The sequence below is a fragment of the Apteryx rowi genome, unplaced genomic scaffold (assembly GCF_003343035.1).
Source record: "Apteryx rowi isolate R43461 unplaced genomic scaffold, aptRow1 scaffold_113, whole genome shotgun sequence".
In the NCBI taxonomy this organism is placed as follows: Eukaryota; Metazoa; Chordata; class Aves; order Apterygiformes; family Apterygidae; genus Apteryx; species Apteryx rowi.
In genome coordinates, this window is record NW_020447342.1 from 841,693 (window position 1) to 867,296 (window position 25,604).

Genomic DNA, 25,604 nt, shown 5'->3' on the forward strand with positions numbered 1-25,604 from the left:
CACCTAAATAAACACAACCAGAGAATAACTGGGTGGAGATGGCTAAAGTCTGTCAGAGGCTACCAGGTTGCTAGGACAATCATTACATCATTTTCTCACTACTTCTTGGCAAGACCTTTGTATTAGCCTCCTGTAGTAAGTGTCTGCATGTGTGTACCAAACTTTAATCCTTGTAGAAGATCTTTTCACCAAATATGCAATTAAATGTTTTTCTATGAACTATGTATCTACACAGGCTAGAAAGTTCATCTCAGAGCCCAGAAGATCTTGGCACAACCTAGTCCTGGACTTCCCAGAAAAGACATTTTTTAGCAGAATGGATCACACCTTCCTGGTGAACAAGGGGTTTGTGACATGCAACAGAAGCACAGCGTTGCAGCACAGGCCAGTCACGTTCAGCTCTTCTTTACCCCACCACACCCTTCATCCTTATTTATCCCAACAGAGACTATTTGCTCTTTGCTCCAATCTACCTCATTAACTGGATCCTCATTCACCTCCTTTCTGCTTTTCTTTGCTTGGCAAATTGATGTGTGAATATGCTAATTAATCATCTGTGCTGACTTATCATCCTGAAAGTTTAGTACCCATGGATCTGAAGGCACTGGTTGGGCTGTTCAAGGAAAGGTGTTTACTGTCCTTTTGGGACTAAGACCCCGGAAATTTTATTATCCTGATAATAGCAATAGTAAACAATAGAAGCACTGAGTTATCTCTGGCCATCCTGTCTAGAGGCGCTAAGATGAGAAGCAGTAGAGATTGCTTGCAGAAGAGCTACCACCAACTTAAGGGGAGGAACAAAGGGAAGGGCAGAGCAAAACAAATTCCCATCCAGAAAGTCAACAAAATAAATCAAGAGAGTCACTTGGCTTATTAGGAATTTATTATAATTACAAGTAACAACAGGCAGGTTTAAACCCTTTTGTCTTAAAAATCGAATGTAACAAGCATGTCACAGCTATGAACAGTTCTATGAAACCCATGGAAAATTGTATCCCCAAATTACACCAGTCTGCCTCATCCTCTCAGACATCAATGGTGTGGGTCACAAAACAACACAGAAACAGATTGTTCTATATGGCGCTTGTGATAAGGGTCATTATGAGGCCTTAAGATGCTACAAGTTATTCTACAAGAGCTACGAAGTAAAACTTTAGTTCTCCCCTTTGTTAATACTGTTAGAAAAAAATCAAACATTTGACACAGTTTTTGCCAAAGCCATGAGAACCTTTTAAGAACAGTATTTTTCCCTGTATCTCTTCTCTGCTGCTAGACTCTTCCTTTTTATTTATTTATTTTTTGCCTTAAGGACATGGCTACCCCATTCCATGAGACATGCCATCCATCCAGCCACGTCTGCAGTGCTGCATGCACAGCATCAGGTATTTCTTTCATGTTCTGAGGCTAGCTCTCAGCTCTGCGTATAACACTTACCTTGAACATTGCTATCAGGATAACTTGGCAGCACATAGTTCAGGAAGACTAAATACTTGTGTAGTTATCTCTGTCTTCTTGGGGGGTCCTGCATCTTAAGCCAAGCTCCAGCTATACTATTAGCACTACCCAAGAGAGCTAATTTACAGCTAGTTCAGATTTGTCTAAAGGAGCAGCAGCCAGACACCGGAGGGCAGATGCATCCTTTTGATATAAGATCCTCTTTACATTACAGCTGTTCACAGCTGACAAAAAAAGAAAAAAAAAAAAAAGAAAAAAAAAGAAAGGTCTCCACAAAGGTCTCCATATGCAACAGACATATATTGGTGAAAAGGAGAGACAGTCCTAATTCCGTCAAGCACTTAATATGTTGAATTAAAGATTATAATGTTCCTCAATATCCTAAATTAAACAGATGCCTCAAGTGAAACCTTTCTGGCTGGCTTTTAGAAAAGAAGGGGTGAAGGAGGAAACAATACAGGAACACTTTATATAGCTACTCAGATGTGGCTTGTATGTGAGTCCAGGTCCAAAAGAGGGTCTGTTTTTCAGAAATTCCTTAGATGAATATTTCTGCATGAACTTCTTGACAGTAGCATATGAAATTAGGGAGCTGAGTGAAGAAATCAGTAAGTAGCTTGTCAGACAGCTTCAGATACATCTATATCCACTCAGGATTTAGAGGGGCATGGGAAAAAGTATAAACACAATTATAGGATAAACATATGAGGGAGGTATTAGATCAAGAGATTCTATGAACAGACTCCAACAATAGCTCATGCTGTTCTCTAAGCAGACCCACAAACTTAATTTCAGGAGAAAAAGGAGTGTTAAATTTACTCAGTTAAAAATACTTGGTGAATCTTTTGCAAGAAAGTAACGCTTAGGGCAAAACTGCACAGTCCTGTCTCACGAACATACTATACTACTATCTTGCTTTGTACATATATTTAACAGTTTATGAATATCCCACACTCGCTCAATAATACCATAATGACTTTTAATTGAGGTAGCCACCAAATCATCACTAATGATGCCAAAGCAAAAGGAAAATCTCAAGACGGACACTCAAGAACAGCTAAAGTTTGCCAAAAGCAATAGAATTTGCTTACAAAACTCATTTTCTCTCTCCCTCTATTCTTCCCCCACCCTTGTCTCACTTCCTTTTTCTCTTCTTGCCCATCTCTAATAATTAAATACAGCAGCAAGGAAAAATTAAGCTTTCCAGTTCAGTTGTAACATGGCTTTGGATTTTCAACAGTAAGTTTTCAGATGAAGAATCACACTTTCAAAACACTGACGCTGAAGGACAATCTCCAACACCAACTACAGAACAGCACCTCAGGCACTGGTTCTATCACCTTCCTGCACATGCCTCTGTATCAGGAGCACATGGAAAGATTTCTGTGCAAGCCAGAAACAGAATCTGTCAAAAGGTCCCTTTATCACTGTAAGTCGCTTCCATATTATGTAAACATGCAAAGAATCCCCTTTCTAGTCACTGTCTTTCAAGTACTCAGGAAGTTAAAGTAAAATGGCAAACACTATCTTTCCTATAGCTAAAAGTATGTAGATCAAGAATACCCTTGAATTTTCTAGTGGCATTGATTTCATATAAAGAAAATATTTTCAAATGACTTCTGTACTGATGATAGTCTATATTCAAATTAAACAGAAAAAAAAAAGTCAACGTTAAGGATAACTAATACCCTGGTAGTTTTGAAAACATTTCCAGGATTTTTTGCGGTCCCTTTATCACAGAACTTTCAAGTTAATTCAGACCCCCCTCCACCCACACCCAAACCAATCAATCAACCAAAAAAACACCAACCCCAAACCAAAAAAACCAATACCTAAGTTGTTTAATATTAGTGTTGCAGAACTCATATTCAGGTAAAATTCTGAATTGTAAATATCCAGTTCTGACTTCTTTTCTTTAATCACTAACTAAAATCTGAGGGTTCTTTCCATCAGTTAAATATTTTAATGCAACTACAGGGGTGCAAACTCTCAATTTAGTTATACTGCATTAACCTAAAGCAGCACACAAATCAGCATGAAATACCCCACTTCCAAAATACATGCTCCCCAAATAAACAAGCCTTAAGAGAAAACCTATGCTCCCACTTAAAAATGGAGCATTAACCAGTCTGGCATGCATAATATTGGTTGTTTCTGCATCTAGATCAGATGGCACATGTATATTCCAAAATATAAAAATAAAATTGTATGAATTGCATGTGACTGTACATAGTGCAGTTCAAGCAGCACTGAGGTGTTCTCTTTGTTTTTGTGAAGCATGAATTGTGGACATCAGCAAACTGCAGGGTGAGAACTGTGATGTAGTCTTCAGGTTTCTTCTTCCACAGAGATACACAAAACTATTTTTATTTTAAAAACCTCTAGCCCACCACAGTGAGATACTAAGTGATTTTATAACTGTACAATGAAGAGTTCCTGAATTTCTTTAAACAGGTCTAGATTACCCAAACAGATTTTTTGTTAGAAGTCCTTTACTAGAACTTCTTTTCCACAAACCACACACCAGAGGAGGCGTTTTCTATTTTGATTACATACAATTGCTTGTCAGTTATAAGCAGATGAAGGTAGTTTATTACATTACAAAACTAACTTCATCATTACTAAAGCGTATGTAATACACAAACTAAAGATTCCAGTTAAGCATCACCACATATTAACCCTTCATATTTGCATAAGATGATCAACTAGAAGCTATGGAATTGTAAATATTGAAACTGTACRCAGGCACCCTGTTACATCATACTTAGGTCATGGTTCTCTTTTTATAACGTTCCACAACAGCTTCTGCATCTGGGTCATTTTCATTCATTTCATCTATTCAGCCGCTGTGTTACCACTTCTCGGTACATGATAGAGATGTATATTAGCAGAAGAAAAATAACAAAGAAATCATCCAAAAACCCCAGAATTCCAAAGAGGGCTTCAGGAAGAAAATCCAGAGGTGAAGCCAGATAGAGCAAGGCTCCAAGCAAGCAGAGGAATATCCTGATACGAAACATCCAGAAGAGGCCCCCAACAGAAAACATCTCCCTGAATGCATGCCGCAATAAAGTGGGTAGATCCATAATTCTTTCCATAATCTATGAAGAAAGAAACCAAAAGTTAGTATTTGCTTTAGCAACAAACCCATGCAAAATGGGTCTTTTTTTTTTTTTTTTTTTAGTATGAAGTTTCTATTGCCATATCACAGCTTTGGAATCCATTAGTTTACAAGAGTAAGAACTCTACACCAGACAAAACTCCTTGGATTTAGTTTTTCTGGGTAAAAAGTTAAAGATTTAGAATATGTGTGTTTTCAAGCAACAGCCACAAGCTATACTATTTTGTACAGTAAAAAGTACATTTGAGTCACCACAAATACAACATTAGTATCTATTAAGAAGGAAAAGTAGTGACTATTAGAGGAAAACAAAGCACCAAGAAATTAAGAAAGAGCAAACAGGGTAACTGGAGGGAAATACTGATCAGAATGGAAGACATCTAGGGATTCCTCAAAAAAACAGTAGTTAAAATAGAAATAGACTGCAATTCTTCAGAAACGACCCTACCCCCCCACCCCCAGCATACAGAGATTTCCATAGATTTCATATAGATTTCCAAAGGACAGGTCAAGCTTCAAAGTAAACTGAAGAACCCTTAAATGCATCCATTCCTGGCTCCTTTCCATCATTTGAAAATGGTTCTGTCATCTCACTGAGGGATTGCTCAGGAGAAAATATCTAGGTTTTTGATATGAGGCTTGGGGTGGGGTGAACTTTGACATTTTTTCTATACGGTTCCTTTTCTAGTTTACACAGAGCCATAACATTAAAGGGAGTTATTGCCAAGGCTGAAACAGTTCTCTAGAAAGGAAGGTTAAAATGTGGTTAAGGCAATACACTGTGTACAGATCAAAAGCAGGTTATCTAGTCCAGTTCAGGGCTCTCAAGAACTTCATGCATGGCCTCTGACAGGTTACTATTCTGGATCAAAAGCATACAAGTTTTGTGCTTTGAAAATGATAAAAAAAAATTAATTTCTCACTTCTTTTTTGTCTCTTTGGACTGTAAATTTTTCTTGGTAATGTTTGTTACTATGACCAAATCCAATAAACAGATGCAGACAAGCAGGCTATCAGTAAAGTTAATGTTAACCACATGCACACATTTCATTTTGTGAATCAGGACATGCATGTAAAGGACAAGCTCATTTTCTCAAGTTCATAGAACTTTGACTATATCCCTTCACTATTTATCAAAAAAGGTTTTCAACAGTCACAGAGCAAAGTAAAGGGTGTACTATAATCTAGCAGAACCCCCCCCCCCCAACAACAACAATAAAATCAAGAGCACACACAGCTTGAAATCCAAAGAGGAAAGGCACAGAATTACAATTCAAGTCTATTCYTTTGATCAATTTAAAGAGATTAGTCCAGAAAATGTTCTTCCTTACAGCTCATACATTTTATTCAGTATTTTTATTGGCTAATTATCGATCCTTTCCATTTAATGAGTTCATGATTCAAAGAAGTGCTTAACACATGCTGAAGCACTCTTCTTCAATAGGGTACTCAAGGCTTATTAGCAGTATTCAATTACAATAGAAATACAAGGTTCTATACAGACAAATTAGAAATAATTTTATTTCAGTATTTTAAGTTTGCCTTAACTATAAGAGCATGAATTTCCTAAGGAAAACCTGCATAGCTCCTACACATTACGAACAGAAAATTTACATTCCAGGAAAAAAAGTCACAAAAAATACTAATAATCTTTCTGAAATCACTGACCACCACCCAAATTCTCTCACAACTTACAGATCTGGGCTGTCCTGAGAATCTCCGATTGTAATCATTAACATCTTGAAATACTTGGGTTGCATCCTGCTGATCTTCACCAAATAGTGGCAAAAACAATGTTACCTAGGCACAGCAGGGAGATTTTGTTAATGTGCGACTGGCTTTTCAAATGCAGATACTGTGAATTATAAATGAAACAGCAGTAATCTTCAGTTAACTACACAGAGTAAACTTTTTGTTGATTTTGTAGTAGCAAGATAAAATGAAAAATATTAACATAAAATACTTGGGTACTGCTTCTAAGTGTTAACAAGTATATTGCTTAGAATTCTTTAAAGAATATTAATGCATTTTTAAAAAGATTGCTACAAACTAGCATAAGAACTTTCCTTCTCAGGGAGGCTTACAGGACAATTTTCAAAACACCTAAATAGTTTATGTTTCAGAAGTGATACAGATTTATGAGAACAAAGGTAATTTAGCAAGTCAGTCTGGTTTTGTTTCTTAAACTCAGAATCAAATAAACCTTCCAACGAGGCCATTCTTCCTCCCTCTTTAGGAGGACCTTGCATGTCAGCAAACAAGCAGCAAAACTTACACTTGCCTATGTGGACATTCATACAAAGACCAAGGAGAATAACAGAAGTTGCCAGAAAGACATAATAACCTTCAGCTCTTTTGTAAGCACAGCAAATTCTTCTATGTTTTGAGTTAATTTTCATGCAAATATACAAAAATATGGAAAGTGGCATTCACAAACATGCTATGTTATTTGTCTGCATAGGAGTTTCTGAAAACATAAGCCTTGTATTTGGAAGTGATGTTCAGGAAGAAAATGCAGATTATCATAAGAAACAGAAAAGGTACTGCATTTTAATTTATTACAGTCTTCAAAAGCTCCCCAAGTACCTGTCCACTAAATGTATCTCCTAACCTTCCCAAAACACAAACTGCTTTGAGCTTAAAGAGTTGATTATCCCCAGGCCCATTTTCAGTAAGGCAGAAAAAAAAAAAACCAACAACAAAAAACACCTTTCTGAAGAAGGGTCTCCTCCTCTCTCTAAAACATAAAACCATTATCTTGTAAGTCATATGTTGAGCAATATTTACTTCTGGACTAATATTAGGCTTAAAATAAAGCATTTCTTTACTTTCCATGACTAGATGTGGAGATTTTAAATTTGTAAAGAAAGTTTTTCCAAGCTTTCTGATATAACTCATTTATATCCCTGGAAAGTTTCAAGTTACTGGACTCTGAACATCTTTTTTGAGAGTATAAGGTGAGGAACTCTCTTGTAGGAGTTTTTAAATGGAGCATTCACACCTGGCAAATAACAGTGTGAACAGATCTACACTGAAGTTCTAGCCCTGCCACAAATCTTCTGTGTGACTCATGTTGTTCATGTGTATATATTTCAATTCCACATTTACAAAATTTAACCTCACTTTCCCTACCTCAGACGAGTGATTAAAAGTGCACGATCATGCAAGCAGTCCAACACAATTTACTTATTAATCAAAAAACCAAACAATAAAGGAGTGTCTATCTACAGAAAGATGTGAAAACACTGTCATTTTCTGCTTTTCCATTCTCCTCACCTTTATTTTTGTGACTCTCTCCTCCTTGGCTACACTGTAACCCACTCATTCTTCTTCTAGCCATACCTATTTTTCTTTCCTTCATCTGTCTTATACCCACTTTTACTGCTGATTCAGAGTCAAACTTGGATACAATGTACAGGCAATGGCTTAAAACACGTTAATAACTTCTGATAAATTATATAACTCTCTAGTTTGTGCACTGTTACAATACAGGTGTGCACTTTTGTTATAACACAGACTGAGACCCCGAGAACCTAAGTGCTAATGAATTGCGGGGACGTATTTCAAACTGACACTGTAAGTATGTTGTGTAGGAAGGAAGCTAGTGCTTGCTCTACAAAGCTCCAATTAGTAATACATATGAACTAGAAATAGGAAGAAAATAGGAAATTGGTGTGAACATGGTTTTTTGGCAGGGAAAGAAGGAAAGGAGAGGGTATTTCTTAGAAACCAGTAACATTTTGCCTACTGGCAGTCTTCCACAACAGCTAGGTCTTTCAGATACAAGTTCTGGTAAAGAAGCAAGTTACATACATCTCAGAAAGACAGTAGGAAAGAATCATAGTAAGACCTTAAGATTTCTGTTTTCATATAGCTTTCTAGAAAAATGCCTAAATCATCAGTGCTGTTTACTTAAATTTAAGTTGCAGGAACAGTCTTGCTGACTCTAGCTGAGTCATTTGGCAAAGCACTGAGTTCAAAAAATGTAATATCCAGTCTACACCTCACATATCCATAACCTTTCAGCTTCTCAGATTTCTTCTTCTTTCACTATTACAACTGCAGTTCACATATAAGTGCTTTTTTGGTAAGCCACACTACGTATCCAAACCATCAGCCCATGATTACTTGAAATATTACCGTTTGCCTGCAGATTGGACAACGGATGGCACCAAGCCATGAGCCATACCTCCAGTATGCAATAATGCAGGAACCTGATGAAGGTAAGTTAACAGTTACAGAGACTTAAACTTCTGAGTGAAAACAGTTACTTCAAGAAATAATATGCTAAGCATTAAGCAAAACAGCAAAACTGCAGCATATAAGCAGTTAAACTGAAATCCATCTCTTCTGGTATAATTTTAATAAAATGTTCACTGAAGTACATATGTGTTCAAATTCTACGCTATTAATGAGATAAATCCTGAAGTGGTTCAGCTGCATCAATAATTTTAAGAGACTGTCTCCTGAAAAAAGACAGAAAACTTCTTAATCACTGATTGAAGAAATAAAGAATTAAACATTTTACCAGTTTAAAATTTAGTTAGAAAAATCGCAGGAATCACAAAAATCAAGAGTTGTTAAACTACTCCTAAATAAACTGGCTTTACCATCAGAGTCTCAACAGGTGTAGGAATACATAAAAATCTAAGTCCTTTTACTGTTTTCCAAATTTGTCAACTTTTTCTTTTAAATGACCAGGCATTATATGAATTATATACTACCTAAAACTAGACGTATTCAGTGAAAGAATCCTACTGGGAACCTGAAGGACAGGAAGCAATATATATCTATATCTATCTATATAAAATACCTGTATAAATTTACATACATATACATATATATGGCCCTCAGAAAAAACCCAAGACTGTAAGCATTGTGCACTTAGTCTTAATTCTTCAGGACTTCCAAGAAAAACAAATAAAAACACCAACTACATATTAATGATAACAACAATGTAATTTTTTATACTTTCTATGCAAGTTTTTTAAATGGTGTAATTCCAAGTGCCTTTCAGCCTCTTCAGTTTTTTACTAGCTGGAAATAAACAATACTCTGTCCTTAATGTTTTTAAATTAACTGCAGTTTCAATCTTGATAGCACAGCAAAAAAATGCAGCACGCTGTCACACACCACTGTTTACTAGCAAATGTACTTTCTCAGCAAGTTATACAGAAAATTATTTCTAATGCAGACTAGAAAATAAGCAGCTAAAATTGAACAAAGCTTTACATTAGGGTGACAGTACTAGTGCAGGTGTTCTTCCTGATTTTTTTTTTTTTTTTTTTTTTGCTTACCACAGAAGAGATGTCCACAGTTTGTTTCAATAGGAAATGTAGCCTGCTGCAAACAGACTGGACAGGACATATCAGTATAGAAACGATGTCTATCACCAGCAGACACATCCTGCTGGGACAAAAAGAGAAACACAAAATGTTTGAGACTATTTTTTACATGAAAAGTCTACCTGAGCTTAAAAAATAAACAAGTCCCAGTGTTCATTTACTAGAAGTCAAACACTCAAATACAAAATTATGTGAAATGAAATAGAAATATATTTAAATTCAAAAATTAAACACACTTAAATGCAAAAATTGATTCACTAGGCAAGTTCTTTCTGTGATAAGCACATTAGTTTCTCTACATCTATTTTACACAGTATGTGCTTCAATCCAATTAAGGACCACAAAGGAAGAACCTCCCTGCTCCTACACATTAATTAGGATCCATTAGGTTAGATATACTGAAGAATTAGTAACAACTCAGATCTAGACTGTTACTTCATTATCCTAAGTAGCTCTGTCCAGAACCAGGTAATGGATCTGCATCACTTACCAATAGCTATATTTAGTGTTCCCAAGCCCAAGCAAAGATGTAAGTTTGTGTGTCTCCTAGTAAAAATCTGAGATGTTGGATGATTTGCTTTGAATTTTAACAGCTAACAGCAATCTCAGATCACTGCCGACTCCTTCTAGCATCTTGTCAATAGAAAAGAACCAATAAATCTAGATAGACACATGTCTGCTGCTCTCTGGGTAGATATCTGTTGGGACTGCTAAGCAATGCTTGGGCTCAGCCTCCCATGTCACAAAAACAACTGCTATGGCTGTGTCCTTATTCCTAAAGGAGCCCTCATTTATCTTGCCGCCATGAAACATTCCTTCTCCCCACTCTGCCATGCTTTTCCTCCACACTAACACACATTGTAGTCAAAAATCTGTCATTATTTCAAGAAGAAATTATTTCAATCTGTCATTATTTCATTATCACAGAAGTCTGCTCAATACATCTGCAAAAAGTATGGCTTCTCTCAATCTAGAGCTAGGACTCAGCACTTTCCAACAAATTGGCCTAGACTCTCCCAACCTCTCTTCCACATGTCAGAATTGGGTGAAATACATCTTGCCTGGCCCTATCTGCTGTGACATTGTTTTGCTACACATCGTTTATCAGTTTAAACATCTGACCCCTGCCCTGTGGCAGCAAGCTGTACTCCAGATTTCCTTCTTAACCACTAAGTTCCCAGAAGTAGTGCAGGAAGCACATAACATAACGTAGCATACTCCACCTTGTGGTGAAAACTGGTTTGAAAAAAGAACCAGCCAAATCTTTAATTTTAATGACTTGATTTATCCATAAAAAAGCATGTGTCATCTCATTACTTGATAAATTTTAAGTTGCCTCTGTATAGCTAGTATGCTTCCTTAATTTTCAAGGCTAGTTTCTCTAGTTTCTTCCAGAACCTCAGAAGAGAAGTCTACCCCATATCAGGTGGGTAAATCTTTCCAACATTTAGCACAGCACCTGCTCTGTTTGAAGCTGCTGACGAAGAGCTCGCACTAGCTCTTGATTTTCTGGRTGTATGTTCTGATGTTCATTTCTGTGAAAGGAAATATAAGAAATGAGAAAAACTGAACCCCGAGACTCAACACTGAAAATAACTTACTGAACAAAATGAGACTTTAAACAAAGGGGGGAAAAAAAATCATTCTTTCCTGCTATAAAGGGTTTTAAAGGAAGTACGCATATAATAAGGAAACAGCACATTCATTGTACATCCTAAAGTTACCCTGGCCTTTTTAAGCTGTACAACAACAGGATTTTTCAAAGAAAAACTCCATAACCTAAAAAGTCATATTAAAACTAAGTTTTTGTCTGAAACAAAATTAAGCCATTAACTTGAAAAAAATCAAGTTACTTGAAAGCTCTTATATTAATCATGCAGAAATATTTTTAATTTTTGCATTGCTGGTTTATGTTTCAATTTCTTAGTTTTTTTCATTCACTATGTAAGATTTTTCAACTCTGTGGTAACTTAATTATTTCAGTTTAATTTGCCACCTGAAAGATTAAGGCATAACATTTACATAAGAAGGGGAAGGTAAAACTCTTAGCTTTAGAACGTTGACTTTATGTAACTACCACCAGACAAGATACATTAAAAAAAAAAAAAAAAAAATCACTGCAGTCTCTAGTGGCAAGAAAAATACAGGTTAGAAATACCAAGACAAAGGGGAATCAGAGGGAAGGGACTCACTGAAGGAAGGAAGCTGAATATTAAATTTTGAAATTCAAAAGCACAGTGGGAGACAGGATTGGAAGTAAAAATGACATCGATAAGTTTAAAAAGCATTGTGTTAAACCAAATATGAATCAACAACATCATGTGGTTCAAAAATGCAAATCTGTATTCTGTATTTATACATATGGCTTTTACTGGTGATACATTCTGCTCAAGACTGTTGAGGTCTCAGCTGTGTTCTGCTTTCCACTTTGGGCTAAATGCATAAAAACGTGTACAGAAGCTGGAGAAAGTTCAGAAGAGAATGATAAGAACCACTGGCCACATTTTTAAAATATTAAAGAGAGAGACTGAAGAAACTGGAGTCTGTATAGAAGATGGGTTATGGAGAGAAAAGGGGACAGGATAAGTCTTCCATTCTATAAATACAATAAAATATTTAYGATAGTTATTTAAGGGTGATGGAGACAAATTTTTAACTGCTAAGTGTACAAAAATGCAAAGAGGTTACCTCAGGGTACTGTGGGCTATCTTTGATTGAAAGTTAAATCCCAAAACAGGTTAAACTCCTTCCAGGAGTCTAGGGAGGCTGATTCTGTGTCAGAGCTGTGGCCTGGCCTGGCTGAATTTTCAGGACTTTTCTGGCTGCAGTTCTACTTATACGATTTCCTCATAGCTCTGGAAGTTTCTGCAGTATTTTGCATCATGTGGTGTGGACAATCATAATACTGCATTACTGTCATCTTTAACATTGCATCCCCTTCATTCTTTCTTAAATGAGGAACAGACAAAACGTGTATTTTCATGCTAATAATTGCCTGATTATCTATAAAACATAAGTTTATTTAACAGTAATGTGGGTCACATATATGAAAGTTATATGATGGGAAGCTTACCTTAAAACCCTTCTTGCCCTTCTTGAGTCAGATTTTGTGAATGTTGTCTGATATATGAGATACATGTATGAAATTCTTTTCCTGTTTAGACTCTACAAGTTAGCATATTTTACACTTTCATTTTGTCAAAACTTTGATATATACTGAAATTGGTTTCAAATCACACACAAATCAGAAGGTATGAATTATAAGCCAGTTTATTCTGATCCCTTCATAAACAACTAATTTTGAATTTGCTACTAGAGCGTTATCCAGTGAAAAGATATGTTAAGCAAAAATGAATCTTAAGTTATTAGAAGTCAAGTAGACAAGGTAAAGTTACTCAGACAATATTAGCATAAGATCCTTGTACAAATACTTCACATACATGTTTTTAGTTTGGTATCATACTCTATGTTAAATACACAAGATTACTTGTAGAACTTTGGAAGTACAGCATCTGTTATTTATGCCTAAGTTGCTTATGTAACAGAACACTGCACCATGTCCGAGAGGGGACAGGTAAAGCTCAAGACATATCCCATTTATAACTTTTCTCGTGAAATTAGTGTAAGAAAATATTTTGAAATAAATGAGAAATAGTATGGACCTATGTAATTACAGGCATTACCACACACAAGTTAGAAAGAAATAGCTAGATGCATACTCTCTTCTTTTCATTTCCTGATTACTGAGTGTTAGTGCTGCAACCCTATCTTGAGGTGCCCTGTACCACCAAACTGTCACTACTAAAAACAGTTAGGCTGCCTGCATTCAATGTGCAAGGTCATGCAGTGAAAGTGAGGAACAGCACATATGGGGACTGGTGTATCACTGCAATACCATCGCTATTTTCCAAGATTTAAAATCTCAGCTCTGCTGAAAATACTGACTTGATTTTATAATAAAGACATATGATGGAATAGAACAAAGAGAGAAAAAGATCTAGAACTGCAGATTCTTAAGAATGGGTTAGGTAAGACACCTGGGGCAAGCAGGGAATCTCTGACATATCACAGCAGAGGGTCAGTTCTACTCCCTTTAACTTGCTGGATAAATTAAGATTTCACAGTCTCATTTGTAATGTGACAACCTACCCACAAGTTTAAGAGATGATGGCAAAAATCTGGCTGCTTTTGGTCAAAAGTTATTACTCAAAGACATACAGGCTTAACAAAAGTCTTACAGCGACTGAAGTAAACAGCTGCAACTTGGCAGATATGTTAGTTACTGTTAATAGTTTCTTCATCAAAAGTAGAGAGACCATCAGCTCATGCCCTGATGTGATGCTTCAGTGAGTTCTCTCTGCTAGAAACAAGTACAGCAACCATATCCCTTAACAGTTCTTTTCATACTCCACTTCTCTCCCCAAAAATCTACTTAAACATATGATCTTTGCTGCCTGCTTCCCCTTCTCTAGTCCTTTTTATTCAGTTGCTGCAACCTTATGCATTCTCCTAAGCCTGCTTTCCTGTATTCATACCCAGCACCTATTCTTACCCAACTTAAGTATTTCAGATGTTGCAAAGAGAAACATGGATGGCAAAGAGACTGAGGTAACGTACACAGGATAAAGAACACACAGAGTACTGTACTACCAAAGATAACCAGAGAAGAAAAACAAAACTCCTCCTTTTCTTCCCTGTCCCCACTTCACAGTTAAATAAACAAGGATTAATGCACTTTACAGATTTTAATGGAGACGATACAAAGATTAGGAGGTATGGAAAAAGTGCTACTGAATACAGACAATTTTAGGAGTTACTGGAAGAGGCAATGGAGCTTGAATAAGATGCTGCTAAGTCTCTTAGAAGGGAGTCATACCAGGCATAAGAAAAGCTTCAAGACAGTCTAAAGTACAGAACCCTGTGTTCTGAGTTTGTTTTTCCATAAAGGAAACCATTAAGGTGTATAACAGGATCCACAATCTTTTTACTTAGCACACTCCGCTACACAAGTAGGAAGTAAGGAGCCATTTTCTCCTCCCCAAGTAACTCTCCATCATTGATATATCATATCCTTGATGCCAATTCTGAGCGAATCTCCATTACTATTGCCCACTGCTTGTTCCACTCACTCTTTTTCATATTTCTAACTTGTCTTCCTTTGTAAAGTTCAAAATATTTGAAAATTAAATGTAACCATGCTTTAATTTTAAAATAAAATGTTTACTATTTAAATATACACTTACAAATCCAGGTTATAAATGCTGAATATGTGAATATAAGGACTAGAGGAAGCATGAGGGAGCAGAGGAAAAGATGACTGAGGAAAGAGAGAGACTCTTGGAGGCATCTAAATGACTGAAATAGCCTTGGCAAGAAAAGCAAGTTGAAGTGTATTCACTTCTCTAAGATTCCTTTGCTACAGCAGAAAGAGCTTCCCTTTCCATTTCATCTCTTGCCCGTGAACAGCAGCACTACCTTCCAGCCCTACTAAGCTTTCCTACTTCTGGTTTCTTTCATAGTTTGCTCTCCACATATCCCCCACATAATCATCTCATATGGAATTCATGGATGAGAATCTACCCACAATGACAACAATTCACTAAAATTAAATTCTCTTAGTTGTTAAAACTCATCTGTGCTTGGAAGTCTACAGACTTGCATAAAGCCAGGCAATCTGAACTATAGACTTATTTTCCCCAAAACGCATAGGCTAATGCATTCATTAGGTCTCAAGGAAAAACTCTGAAACTACAGATTAGTTTTGTTCAACTCTGAATTTAACATTTTTGTTTGTGCAAAGTGTATTACAGTCCACTATTTTCCAAGCATACTCATTTAGAAACAAATCAGTCAATTTTTTTTTTTTTTTTTAAAGGAGACTGCAGCTAGGATATACAATGGCAGATTACATCTAACCTTAGTTAAGCAGTCACTATTGACAAAACTGTACTTAATAAGGAAATATGACACCGCCCATGCAGACTGTAAATTAAATCATTTTCAGTCTTGAGGAATGATGGACATCATTCAATTTGATCACCTAAATATAAGGAAGAGTTTGGCATCACTTTCAGGAAAATGCATCATTTCATTCTGACTGGGAATTAAATTATGAAACACTGCCAGGCAATTAGTTAAAAGTAAGTGATTGAACAATGATTTACTTAAAGTCACAAAACCACAGCTGTTGTACACTAATGCAACTATTTACTGAAAAAGTTAGTATTTGACAAACTGAGGTATGTTGATGAATTTGTATCAACATATTCTCACCTTAAAAGGGTATATACCAGAGCAGCAATGAAAGTGAAACTGAGCACAACTGCCACCAGTACCTGGTCACTTATTCCTTCTATAACTGAATCATTATCTAGCTTCAAACTCTGAACTTCTGCTTGGTGACTGGCCATCCCAGCTCTAAAATGTAAAAAGAAATATATACACACATATATATATTTATATAATTGTGTATATATATATATATATATATGCACACACACACTTTATAGATACAAAAAACTTATATACACATCTATTCATACACACAATAAATTCTTGAGGTTCAGATTAGTCTTTGCTTGGAGATCAAAAATGATAAAGCAAAAGGAAACAGCTGCATTTTACCAAACAGAGATTGCTGCAGAGGACTATAAAGCATTGTTGCTCTTACACAGTAGCAAGTTTTAAATGACCTAAAAATATATATATATATTTTTCAGATACTTTACCTGGGGATATTTACCAGATATCTTGCTTAGGGATAGGACAGTCTGCTGGATTTGACATATTCTAAGGGCAGTCCCTTTATAAAGAGTATAATGAGTTTACATTATCAAGAATGTTAGCTAGTACACAACACATCATTGCTGTTAGGCTAAGACAGTGTACTTTTGAGAAACCTAATTTACACCACTTATGTGAATAAAGAAACAAGAATATTTGGGTTTCAGCTGTTTTTAGAGTGATCAGTGTCCACTTGAAACACAGGAATCATGTCATGCATTTTATATTTTATCTGCCTTTTCTATGCATTTCACATCCTTCAGCTGGAAACATAGGAAAAGCTTGAAAGAAATAGAATATTTTCAGGCTTCTCTCACTAGACTAATTTCTTTTATATTCATTTCACATCTGCAAAAATCAGAATGACTTGCCAGCACTAACATTCATTAAAATACAGCTGAAGACATAAGCAAAATAAAATGATCTACAACACACTGCTAAGTTGCTCCTATTGAAATCAGGAAGTGAAATGAACCACAGCTGCGAATATTATTAAACCAGGAGAATTAAACTAACCATAGGAAAACATAATAAAAACTGTCATATTGAAGCTGTGTCCATACACAATTAAAGTATTTGTCCTACGGGGCTGACATAAAATATCAGTATCAGTTTATAAGGTCAGGTAAGACTGGTATCATCTACTTTACTTCCTGCTCCAGTCTGTGTGCCTTAAACCTGCAAGCTTTCAGCAGTGGTCCTCTCCGCTTCACAGCTCGTACTTTATTTTTGAATTTAAACCTTGCTATCCAGTAAACATCAGTACAGAAGACATTATCTGACCCTGAATAAGTGCAAAACAGAGAAAATACAAGTCATGGGRATTTTAGTGCAAACCTGTAATGCACTACACTAGCACAATTTTAGCATGCCAATTTGCTGTTCTTAATTTTAAAAATGCCATGTTTTCCGCAAGACAGATGCACTTACTGTTCAGATCTTTTCTCATACCAGTTGTGGAGCTTTTTCCAGGCTTCATTTCATTTGTGGAAGCCACCCTGTGCATCAGTAGTCAAACAGAAGCTGGTATATTCTGACATTACAGTAGAAGGGTCAGTAGTATTATTAAGTAACACAAGAACAGAGAAAACTTATTGAGAATGAATGGTAGATTCCTTTCATTGTTCCTATATTTTTGGGCTTCCACTGTGAAAATCAAAATGAAATAATGAAGCCTATATGAAGCGACACAATAAACTAGGTATCTTAACGTGTCTCAACCTGAACTGAGAATACTATTTCGGTAATTATAGTCATAATTTTTGCTAAATACAGCTTTCCACAAGCAACTGTGTCACAGTGACTATTAAAATGTCGATTAATGTTTGGAAAGAGTACTTTTCCCTAAAGATGGAACACCAGTGACTCATCAAGAATCATGATTGAAGTAGGTCAAAATCAAAACTGATTTCATATATACTAATGAATGAAAGGCACCAGAACTTTGAAGAAAGGTCTCATAGAGGAAAAGTATCCTACACAAGGAGCTATAGCATTTCTCTGTGTAGTTAATTGTACAGGTATACTGCCATAGTTAAAGCCATGAGGCTACAAGTGTTCTGGAAGTTTTTCAAGCATCAGTTCCCCGGTACCAAGGGTCTGGACTTCTAGGCATGCTGTGGTGCCTCACCAGATCAACATCCCCAACATATAGATTTCATGTCTCCACATACAAAGTCTTCAAAAAGCTTCTCTCTCATACAAATACATCATTCTGGGACACCCATTTTCCGCAATTATATCTCAGGAAGAGTGTTGGTATCTTCAATTCCTACATTTTCTCTCCCTAATGACCATCATCACTCCACTAATCTCTACAATGTCATGCTGTCATCTCTAGGTTGACCACTCTGTACAAAATAAAGGTAAATGGCAAGAAACTGGTAGCTGATATTGTAACTCCACACTGTTGCATCAGCTCTGTTAGAAGAGACCTAGATGCTAATAATACCTGCATTCAATTAAGTGTTAAGTATTTCTTTAGAGATATACAGTACTGCAAAGAGACACACAGATGCTTTAATTGCCCAGTACCTTTGGAAGACAAGGGTTTCTCACACTGACACCTGAAAGGCTTTTTGTATCACTGCTTGCTTGGTACACTCTTGAAAGTGACACATGAATTGTCTGTACCACACCAAATGAAGCAAGTTTCCCTGAACAGCTTTCAAGGCTGTAGAGCTCTCTCCCTGCCTCTTCATGCTCCTTGAAACAAAACTCCCTCAATCCTTATTTGCCTGCTTACTTTTAATTCCACTCACTGTATTTGCTTGCCTTCATTTCTGCTCATACACTCTTCCTGAAAGACCAAAGAGCAGTGCTGAGGTCAGCAGCAGCAAAAGCTAAGCAAGAAATGTATAGATTCTCACCTTCTCTTCCTCTCTGCACACAACTCCAATTATTTTTATCTACTTTACCTATTCACTTACCGTGGATACCAATACCCATTTCCCACAAACGTTCTCTCAACAGAAACTCCTGCACAGTCTTTCTGGCTACACATAAGGTCACTCCCCAAAACACTGTATCTTACTAATATGTCAATACTGGCAAGATGTATAGAGGGCAAGTGGAATCTCTGCCTCTTAGCCTCTCTCCCGACTGCTTCTTCTACTGAATGTAGAGAAGGTGGGCTAGTGGTGCTTAAGGCTCAAGCTGTTTATTTTAACTTATTTGGCTCTGGACAGTGAGTGCTGAGTATATTCCCCTCACTACCTCAAGCACTTTTTCTGAGTCAGCTCATTCCACAGTAGGGCTGACATAAGCTGTGTAGACTAGGAACTAAAAACAAATGCTTTTCAGGTCAAAAATCAGTACAAACTTTCTCAGATAAGTCATTTAAGTCTCCGTAGAGGCAGTAACAATCTTTACCTACTTTTACCTCTGTTTTAGAATGTGAAGAAGCAATGGCTTGAAGGAGCACATTACAGAAATACAGTAACTTGAAAATTCTCCACTGAAAGAGGAAGGAATTTTCTTATCTCAAGTCTGTTTAGAACATTTTCCAACAAAATATTTAGAACTGCAAACCTGTGGGTCATTATTTCTTCAGATGCAACCAGAACAGCTCCTGAACACATCTTCAGTGATTTGAATGCACACAACCTAGCCAACAGTCCTAAAAAAGCTGCTCAGGAATCTTGCCTTCCAGTGCATGGCTTTAGCAACTGTACTCTTCCAACTGGTACAATTAGCCAGCAGGCTACAGGAGACGTAGTCTTAAATGATGTAGGGAAGACCTTCAGCCTTCCAACACAACCAGCATCAACAAGGATTTCCCACTAAGCTGCATGTCAGAAAATGCTTTAAGAAGCAGACTCTACCAGAGACACTTAATCTCTCCTAAAATAGCAACCAATAATAATTTGATGTCATTCAATAGCTAGTTGATGASATTTGTATTAAATTCTTTTCCTCAACCTTTATCTCGCTCCATTACATTTAGTTGGCTATGCAAAGTATTTCCTCAACCTTTTCTGCATAAAATCATTTTTAAAATCAGCCTTCTACACTACGTTTTTCAGTCACTACATAACTTAAAAGTTGTTCTTCCTTCTCTATATATTTATGCTACCTTTTTGTTTCTCTTTATAATTATAAAGAAGGTCTGAATTTTTAATACTCTGCCTCTGTTTTTTATACAAAAAAATAATTCTTGTCTATTGTAGCCTTTTGAGAGAAGTGCCAAATTAATAGGATGATTATTAATGGAAAAAAAAGCAATAATTAAAAATGGATTAAATTTTGAGAAGTTATTTTTGTTTATATTTAGGAAATTTCTCCTCTTTTTAGTCATTTAACCGTGAGGCAAGTTTCTTAAATGAAGGCATAACCCCACCTTGCTTTCCAATTAAAGAATGAAAAGCAGTCCACATCAAAGCAATGCTCCCATCAAAATTAGAAAAGTTGTACAATCAACTTTGGAACGTTAAAAAGTAAGTATCAACTGCAAATTTTTTTTTAAAAAAATGACAAAAACATCAGGCCTTCTTCCTACGTTAAAAGCAACAACAAAACACATTTTAATTTTCAATTTCAGTTCATATTTAAACTACAGCCACTTGCTTGAAACAAAACAATGGGACTGCTCAGTGAGGGGGGAAAAAAAAAAGAATTCTCCTTTCCATTTGGCCTAACTAAATTACAACTGGACTTTGCAGGACAGTACTTAGACTGGGATCAGACCTGCACAAGGATTCCTGATGATTACAGAATGTAAATATCCACAGACAGACCGAACTGGCCCCAGAATGCTTGGAAGCAGAAAGGAATGCAATTTAGCTTTGTAAAACCATCCAGTCTGCATTGTAAAAAACATTTCAGACTACCCATCTGAACACAAAATCACCTCACTTGTCCTTCGTTATTCTGAGAGTGATTAATGACAGAAATCAAAACTAATTTGCTCATACATGAAAACAAGCATTTAAAGGCCTTAGAAAGATAGATACCCTTTCCCTCACCCCAGCTAAGTATAAAAAAGTCACCATGGTTGCACACAGGTTTACATAAAAAAGGAGAACCATAAGGAACAATTACTTGATTACAACAATGGCTTTTATTCTTCAAAAAACATACAGATAACACTGGAAGGGGCATGGAGACACATACAAGTGTGGATGGATTAGCTCTTCATTTTTCAGATTTGCAAACTGTTAGGAAGACTCTCAGCATACTTCATATAGCACAGCCCCATGCCATGATTGATACAGAAACAAAAAATAATCCTGTGTTTGCCATGATGTATTAAATACTTGTTGCCAGCTAGCCAAAGTCAGAATAGCCCCATACTTTTCTGCAGGATTTGAACTTTTCCAGGTTCATCAGAGAAGTAACAAACGCTAATATACTCTGAGAGAGGCTGGAGTCTCAGGACCCACTACTGAAGTAATGTGCAAGTGTAGTGAAAAAAGTCTCTTCTAAGAGGCTTTCTTGGTGTCTGAGCAGTACACTAGGAAATAATACACAAGCAGTACTGCAGACAAATTAGTAACTAAGAGCAACTCTTGAACATTTTATTGACTTTGAGGGCATGGTACAATTTGCTCAACAACTTAAAGACAGGTTGGACAACGATGTGTCCTTTCAAGGCTGGGCTGGGAGTGAACTGGATAACAACTAGCTTTTCACTRCATTTTAACTCCTGGTATTTTCTTCTTGGTGCAGTACTGGCAACCAACCTCTCTGGTTGAAAAAATTAAGAAAAGGAAGACTGTATCAGCAGACCAGGGTACAAGCCAGAGCTTGTAATACCCTCTGCCTCTTGTCTTTTACTAGCAGAAACATTATTCTCCTTCCTTAAAAATACTCCTTACTTTGCCTAAGTTGTGTGTTTTCCAAGATAAGCTAATTCCTTTCTGACTAGTAAAGTACTATTGAGAAAGGATAATAAAATGAAACCACTGGAAAAGTACTGAACATTTTTAAAGACTATTCCTATGATTCTCATTTTTGTTAAGACTACAAACCACATGAAAGCTTTAACTCCTCAAAATTTCCTTCTATGGTATAAGGAACTGAAATAAATTGGTTTCACTTGCATCTATAGGTTTCTAATACGACTGACCTGTTTTAGATAACAGAAGTTAACCTTCAGCAATTTAAACATACCGAAATGGAGCATATTTATTCTGAAATTCCCTCCCTCCCCCCCCACATGCATATATGCCTGTGTCGAAATATCTAAAGCATGAATTTAGTGGTTTTGGTTTCATTTAAGAGAAAAACAGAAAGCAATCCCCACAACTAAGACAAATTCTTAAACGTTAGGAACAATTGAGACCTCTCTTTCATCAGAAATTACCATTTACTTCCTAATTTACGGTAGCAGCAGGTACTGGCCACCATCAGTGGTTGAGAATGGGACTTTGAGAATGGGTTTGATCCAGCGAGCTGGATCCTGGAATTATTTTTCATCTCCTTCATGCACAGTTGAAGGATATGGGTATACTACATTTAGAAAGCATACCAACAGCAAGCATTAAGCATATATAATGACAATAAGTGCACAGCGTTGAAGACTTTAGCATGACCTTACTAGCCCATGCTAAACCCTGAGTTGCTACATTTTACCTAGGTACTTTAAAGTTAGCATACTGAAACTGAACTTTGAAATAACAGTGTAGACATACATAAAAAGGCAGAAATAAGAGAATTGACAGATGGTGTCTTCAGAAAACATGGTTTTGAAGAAGCATGATTTATTAATCTTTCATTTTTGTGAACATAATCTCATTTGCATAAAGAAATCATAATAACCTCCAGTATTAAGTAACTCTATAACTTGTAAAAATCAGAATGAGACAAACCTAAGCACACGATTACTAAAGAAAATTTTAAAAAAAATCAAATAAAGCAAAACACAAATTGACAAGATACATTCTGTGGGAAGATTAAAACAGAACTAGGGAATATCTCACCAGGATTTCATGCAGCAGTTGTTAATACAGCATTATTATGAGTAAGCGGCTACTTTGGAGTCACAAATCAGCTCAGTTGGTAGAGCAAAATTACAGCTAGACTCAGCTGTGCCATATTCAGTTCTGCTGTCACCATAAACCACATTTGATTTTAGGATAATGCTGAATACATTTATATACATATACTCTCTGAAAAAGAGAGAGGAAAGAAAAAAGAGCTAACAATCTTGGTAGCTTTCCTGTAAAGCCAAAATAGGGAAAACTGGGCATTTTTAGTAGAGGAATAATACCTTTGTTTGATATACCTTAAGAATTGACCAACCAAGGCACTTGCCTGGTGAAGCAGGTTTCTGCAAGGTCTGAGGTCAGTAGCCTCTGGGGGACATTTTTCCTAGAGAGAGGAAGAAAGAAGTAGATATTCTATCCTTGTTGGGGGGAACGATGCTTTGCAGGTTAAAAATACAGCATATGCAAACTCACTCTTTATTTCAAAAGGATGCAAGCTTCTTTTCCCTCAGATACCCACTTATTCTGTGAGGGAAAATACTACCAAGTTACAATACCATTCTACTGGGAACACAAAAAGAAGTGTCCCATTATGAGCCTGAAACTATGCTGATGGCTTGAAGCAAAAAGACAAATACAATGGTCTGCACAGCATTACCATTTGGAATATTCGTCTTGACAAAACATTACCTGTATAAAACGGTTCCTAACAAAGTCTTCCACTGTTTCACAAGAGTAAAACACAGAGAAAGGAATGGAGTTCTTGGAGACATAAAGGGTAGAATTAAATTCCTGTGCAGATAGGGACATGAGAAAAAGCCTGCCAATGCCTTCAGTTTGAATAAATTGCTTTTCTGAGCAGACAAGAAGAGAAAGGAAGAAATATCACTTAATTATAAGAACTATTTACTGATGTATGATAATATTTCCACTAAGACAGAAAAGGCATATTTACTTTAAACTTTTTGTCAGAAAAGTGCCTAGCAATTTTTATTGCACAATGCAATTTCTTCCTTACATAACCTCACATCTAAAGTAGAATGCAAACCAAAAAACATTACTGCATTTGTTTACATCAACAAAACACAAAGCATAAGCTACACGTCATGACAATGGACAAAGCAGAGTGGGAAATGGGTAAATAAAAGATGATTTGGCATAAAACCTTAAAATGTTGCAATATACCCCTGAAAGCATTGTTTATCATAAGTACCAAGCATTTAGCTTAAAGTACACATTAAAACTTGCAATGGAGAGCTACTATTGCACAACACGTACAGTCTTCTAAKGCTTTTAAACTTTTTTCAAAATTGACAGCTGCCCTTAAATGGCAAGAGGGTGAATTCAAAAGTTGAAAATGAAAATAACTGGTTACGTTACAACATCAGGGAGAAGATAATTTACTGAATAAGCTTGAGAATTTTCACAGCTCTTATGACACACTTTTAATTCAAACGGGTCGGCATAAAGGAACACCAAGATTTTGTCCATGTTAGTTGATCATTTAATGCAAGAATTATGAGAAAACAGGAACAAAATGACAGTTAATGATGTGAAACACTTCCTTTCTTGGTTGCTTATGCAACCTTCATCTGTGTTACTACTGTACTGTGCTTGCTATTCCATGATGCCACATACCAGCCCAGTGACTAATCAACAGGGATCTGTATAACTTAATATTACATCTGACATACTCACTAGAAACTTCAGCTGGGGCAAAATTCAGCTGATTACTGAAAATGAGTTTGCTGAACCCTTCAGGCAACCCCTTTATAGCCTGATGTAAAGCTCCTCTAGTCAAGGAAGTAAGGAGGCAGCACCACTCTAGCCAAAAAATAACTTTCTCTTAAGACTAAACGTGAATTGAGCTATCCRCAACTAACGTGATTTAATAGATTAACTTTTATTATAGCAAAATTTTGCAGAGAGGAAGCTAATGTAAATTTCTGCAACGGGGGTGGGGGGGAAGGAAACCTCCTTTTAAAGGCCGCTCTTGCCACATGTCAAACTGTGCTACTTACTAGCAAGTGACTTTCTTGAGGTGCAGCATCCTCACCCGTCCACACTGCTGAAGTCAGAGAGCGGTGGAGGCCGGGGCCCTACCAACTACCTGCCAGAGGCCCACCAGGCCGGCTCCTGCGTGCGCCTCGGGGCTGCAGGACTAGGGGCAAGGAGAGAAACGAGGCAAGAGCAGTCAGCCTGCGGACGGCCCCTCCACAGGACTCCCAGCACCCCCGGGGGAACCCGCTTTTTGTCAGCGCACAAGTGCCACCACGGCCTTCGGACAGGAGAGGAAAAAAAAAGAAAAAAGAAGAAGAAAAAAAAAAAAAGCGCTAACCGCGGCATCAGCCTTGCACGCCTCCGGTGTGTTGTAATCGCCAGCGACCCGCCGCGCTCGCCCAGGCCGCGGAATGCGCGAGCGCCCGCGCAGCCGTTAACGGCTCCCTCGTGCCGCGCCGCGCCGCCCGCGCAACC

The 25,604-nt window shown here is 36.9% G+C and overlaps 1 protein-coding gene across 23 annotated transcripts; it reads right to left on the reverse strand.

Annotated features, from left to right (window-relative positions):
* Window positions 1-865: 865 nt before the first annotated feature.
* On the reverse strand, window positions 866-25,575 carry RNF170 (ring finger protein 170). 23 transcript variants are annotated; one of them, XM_026078348.1, is made up of 10 exons: window positions 25,468-25,575; window positions 25,151-25,290; window positions 23,820-23,983; window positions 23,414-23,514; window positions 16,195-16,338; window positions 11,381-11,456; window positions 9,874-9,985; window positions 8,717-8,790; window positions 6,272-6,376; window positions 866-4,556 (listed from the first exon to the last, which is right to left on the reverse strand). In XM_026078348.1, the coding sequence occupies exons 3-10, from the start codon at window positions 23,937-23,939 to the stop codon at window positions 4,287-4,289; spliced, it is 1,002 nt and encodes a 333-aa protein (XP_025934133.1). In that variant the 5' UTR covers window positions 23,940-23,983; window positions 25,151-25,290; window positions 25,468-25,575; the 3' UTR covers window positions 866-4,286. The 23 variants fall into 23 exon arrangements, with proteins under 23 accessions (XP_025934133.1, XP_025934159.1, XP_025934217.1 ...); XM_026078374.1 differs by lacking the exon at window positions 25,468-25,575 and adding an exon at window positions 12,995-13,041 and having other exon boundaries at window positions 16,257-16,338; window positions 25,151-25,440; XM_026078432.1 differs by lacking the exons at window positions 23,820-23,983; window positions 25,468-25,575 and adding exons at window positions 16,650-16,723; window positions 23,124-23,312 and having other exon boundaries at window positions 23,429-23,514; window positions 25,151-25,438.
* Between the last annotated feature and the right edge of the window lie 29 nt (window positions 25,576-25,604).